The sequence below is a fragment of the Dioscorea cayenensis genome, chromosome 16, assembly GCF_009730915.1.
Source record: "Dioscorea cayenensis subsp. rotundata cultivar TDr96_F1 chromosome 16, TDr96_F1_v2_PseudoChromosome.rev07_lg8_w22 25.fasta, whole genome shotgun sequence".
Lineage (NCBI taxonomy): Eukaryota > Viridiplantae > Streptophyta > Magnoliopsida > Dioscoreales > Dioscoreaceae > Dioscorea > Dioscorea cayenensis.
The window spans coordinates 2180420-2184988 of NC_052486.1; the positions used below are offsets into that span (position 1 = coordinate 2180420).

Below are 4569 nucleotides of genomic sequence, written 5' to 3' on the forward strand. Positions count from 1 at the left end.
GGGCAACTCAGTGAAGCTTATGATCTAGCGCTTACTGCCGTAAGATGAACTGTAACACTAATAGAAGACCTTAGAGATGGGACTTACGGCGGTAAGTATTCTCGTAAAGCACGCGACTCATCTTCTTCCACTCCTTATGGCTACGTCCTTACCCACATGAGCAGCCGAGCATAAATGGATCCGATGAGGATTTTTAGATAATCTTTGAGAGTCTTTGATTCTTTTCTTGGAGGCGAACCTAGGGAAGAAAGGAGGCTAATATCCAAGGTTCCATAGGTGATTTTTGGAGGAGATTTGGATCCACATTCAAGGAGAAGGAGATTGTGGCCATCAAGTTTTCCGTGACTGCATTGGTGGAAGATTCCTTGGAGTTTTCCGGTGATCTACCTCCTGGTGTGATTGAGAAGGGGGTTTCTATGTTTACATTTATTCCCATCATGCCTTGTAACTTGGATGATTGCCTCCATTGATGGAGGGATAATTTGTTAGATGTTTGGGCTTAATTGAACTTTCAGGTTTATTTTTTGACTTTGATTATTGGATATATATGATTTACTAGTTTTCTTTATTGCAATCCATTCTATGTGATTCTAATTGCATGCTTAAATGTTTGATTGCTATCATGGTGAAAGCCCTAATTTTCATATTTGATGTGTTTTATGATGAGTAAAAATACCTATCAAGCATAGGCTTATTGCAATTAGAGGGAATTGTGAGTAAGCCAAGAAATATGGCACTTTAGAGACTTTGACTCTCTCAATTCTCCTTAGTGAGTTAATGAGTATTTTCGTGCACTTTGCAATCATGTGGAATAGATTTTAGTAGAAACGGTATTTCTATTCTGTATTCAAATTATGGGTAATCTCTCCTCAAAAGGGGACTACCTATTTAAGAAATTTTTGTTAACTCACATTGAGGTTTCACTGAATGTTAATGTGATTGTGTGGATGACTGCATCAGCTCTATACCAATTCAGTTAATCTTCACCCTTGAAAGAAGGGTTTAGTATGATTTAGGAAACCTCTCGATCGGTTGAAATAGAATTGCATGCTTGGACAACATTTGTTCTTCATTTTATAATACCTTAGAGGGATGTTATGCTCGGACATCATTTTTTTCTATGATTTCTCTTCTCTTTTATTCCATACCTCCTATTTTTTATTTTTTTTGTTCACACACATCACTCAATTGGTTAGGCTAATTTTTGGAATTAGGGTCACTATTAGTACTCTCATTCTTCCATGTGGACCGACATCTCGCTTTTATACACACTTTATTACACGATTGACGTGTACACTTCTGTCCCTATCAATTATAAAATGAATTTACTCACAACAATATTGTAAATCAATTACCCCAACTCAAAGGCAAGCAATCTAGATAATTTAGATCATATAATTGGAAGAAAATAAGCTAAATCCATAGGTAATCAACTAAGGACTGTTTCAAATGAAGAAACAAAGCTCAGAGACATGTAGATTAGAAAGAAATAATGCAAGAATATAAGATAACTGGGAATGGCTTCCCTCTCAGAATAGTAGCCGGAGAAGATGACTGGAGGTCTTCGCCGTAGCAACCATACCAAGCCTTCGGCTAACCACTGGAAAATTCCTTGCTTTTCTTTAGCTTTTTCCCTTCCTTTATAACTTCACCTTTACAACACAACACCACTGATACCTTACTCTTCACGTGACTTGCCACCCTTTCATTTGCCAATATGTCTATCTTGACAAAACATGAAATCACCTGCTGGGTCATTTTTCTCTAATATCTCTTCATACGGTTAGCAACCCTTCTTCACTCTCATTCTCCGAGCCAAATGTATTGACTTTACTTTTTGACCCAACCTCCCACTCATCTGTAATGTGATGTTGTTTAAAGCCTCTCATCCTTGGTGCCATCTTTCCTGATTTCACAATATTACCCCCTCCATCATCAACGACATTGTACTCAAGGTCAAATGAACGGTAATCTTGGTGCATATGCTCCACATCTTCCTTAGAATTATCTTCTGGAGATAGCCCACGCCATTAAACTAGTACTTGGCTAGCAAACTCCCATTTTTTAGTATATCAGGAAATTGTAGAATAGATTTGGGTTATAAAACAGGTCCCCGATCATTAGCAATTAATGGAAATGAATCCATAGTAGAAAGGGCAACCGGATTACCTTCAAACTTTTTTAATAAGGAAACATGAAATACTAGATGAATTCTAGTAGATTCAAGGAATTTGAATTTATAAGCTACCTTTCTGATGTGTTTAGTAATTTTTGAGAAGAAGAGCTCAAAAGAGCTTTTTATTGAAAAAGTCGAAACAGAGAAAAGAAAACAAGGAAGAGCAGAGAAAATAAAGCAGAGAGAAGCTACAAGAGCAGTTAGAATGAAAAGCCAAAGTCTACAAAAATCTTCATGATCCAGCTGGGAGGTCCCGGCGGTCGAGAAAGAGGTTCAAAGTATGAAGATTAGACCCGATCGCGGATAGAGCAAAAGGCGGGGCAATCCATCTACCAGGGAATTTCGATTAGAGAAGGATTGCCCAAGGCAATAAGAAGATGATTAACGTCGTTGATAATGTGATTGAATTGCCAAGATGTGGGGTTGTTGTTGGCCGGCGGTGAGCGCGGAAGCTCCCGATTGCGATGAAGAATATATCGAAGGTCAAAATGCACGTCGAGGGGACGATCCGAGGGCAATGCCAAGTGCTTTAAGTTGATTCAAGAGCGATTCAGCTTCAAATCGGCAGCTCCCTGCACAAGAAATAGAGTAAGTTTGAGTAGTGAGAAAGAAGCCGAGATGGCCAACCTTATTGGAGAGAGTCCAGTTTGATGCGCCTTTGATCATATTGAAGTGAAAGAAGAAACCATTCCTACAGTCCTCTCCTCTCCTCTGAGATCTTCCTCCTTCTCCTGATCCCTTCTTTCTCCCCCTCTTGCCATGGCAAGCGGGGGACAAGACCCACCGCCTTCCGCATCTCAAGTCCCTCCTCCTCCTCAGTCATGGGCACAGATCGCTGCTAAAATCACTCCCACCATTAACTCCTCTCCTCTCCACAACCCTGCAGTTCTCAACAAACTCAAAGCCTCTACTACGGAATTCATCAAGGTTGATAACGATACTCTCAGCCGAGTCCGGCTTCAATTTCAGCACTCCCTCTTTGGCAAATTCTTTGGAAAACCTCCATCCTTTGATCAAGTTAAATCCATACTCTTGAAGAAGTGGGAGAACCTTGGAGAGATCCAGATTTCTGATCTCCCCAATGGTTTTCTTCTCATTAGGTGTTCTGATCAAACTGTCCTCCAGCATCTCCTGGCTGACGGGCCGTGGACTATAAATGGCATTATCCTTCAACTCACTCCTTGGCGTCCATTCTTTGAACCCTCTTTCACAAAGCTTACCTCTGCTGCTGTTTGGGTCCAACTCCACAATTTACCTATCGAGGTTACGGGTGGGGATACAATCGAATCCATCACCAGTCATCTGGGTAATCTGTTAAAGATCGACGAACTAACCCTCTCCTTAACACGCACCAAATATGCAAGAGTTTGCATTGAAGTTGATCTTTCCAAACCTCTCAGCAAGGGATTCTGGCTTGGTGATGATTTCAATCAGATTTTTGTTGTCGTTCTATATGAACGCTTACCCACTTTCTGCTATTCTTGTGGTGTGATCGGACACGGTTCGAATAATTGCAACCGATCACCAGCAACCGGAAAATCCAAGGTCTCTCAGCCCCCTAGCTCTTCGTTAGGGACGGAGGTCAGACCAAGGAATTCTCCCTTGGAGGCTGGTGATGCTGGATGCAATAACACTCCTCCCCCGGATGGCTCTAATCCTACTTTGTCGACAGTTCCTTCTTCGGGTGGCTCCGAGACGGACTTTGGCCCTTGGCTCCTCGTTTCTCGGCGGCGTGGTTTTTCCCGATCTCGCGGTGGTGGTGCTCGGTCCGCCACCACTGCTCCGGGATCAGCAGCCGCTTCCCCGCCCGAGGGTCAGGCTGTTCGAGGCGCTTCTGCTCAAAGGACACGTGGCGGTTTTGCGTGGGGAGGCGAGTGGGCGGCTTCCTGCTTTCCCATGCCACCGCACTTGTCCCCGGTGCCGAACACGCTTTCAGCGACACTATCTCGCTGGTGGCCCCTTATGTCCGCTAGCAGTCACTGGAGAATCCACTCTGAAATCTTCCAATATTTTTCGGGAACCTAAATCTTCTCTTCCCAATAAATCATCCCACTCGGGACCTCTCTCCGGTCCCATCCATGAATAAACCCTCTTCCACTTCTACACGCCCACCCTCCTCTTAGTGGAATCGGACCCGTTGATTCAGCGGTACCATTCCCTCCTCCCTGTTCTTGTGCGGGTCTATCACGAGGGGACCATCCTTCCAATTCCCCTTTCCCTCTCGGGGAACACTCCAGATTGGTAGCTCAAGTCTCGGAGGCTCTTGAAGACGGAACCATGGTGGAAGATAGTGATCAGGATGAAGGAGACTCGGTGGAGTCGGATGATCAGATGTCAGAGGAGGATGACACGGATGACTTGATGACCTTAGATCAGATGCAAGAAGAAGCTCG

General features: G+C 43.5%; 1 protein-coding gene across 1 annotated transcript; it reads left to right on the forward strand.

Moving 5' to 3' along the window:
* The first annotated feature begins 2935 nt into the window (after window positions 1-2935).
* On the forward strand, window positions 2936-4201 carry LOC120279175. Its single transcript, XM_039286041.1, has one exon. The coding sequence runs from the start codon at window positions 2936-2938 to the stop codon at window positions 4199-4201; it is 1266 nt and encodes a 421-aa protein (XP_039141975.1).
* Window positions 4202-4569: the final 368 nt, after the last annotated feature.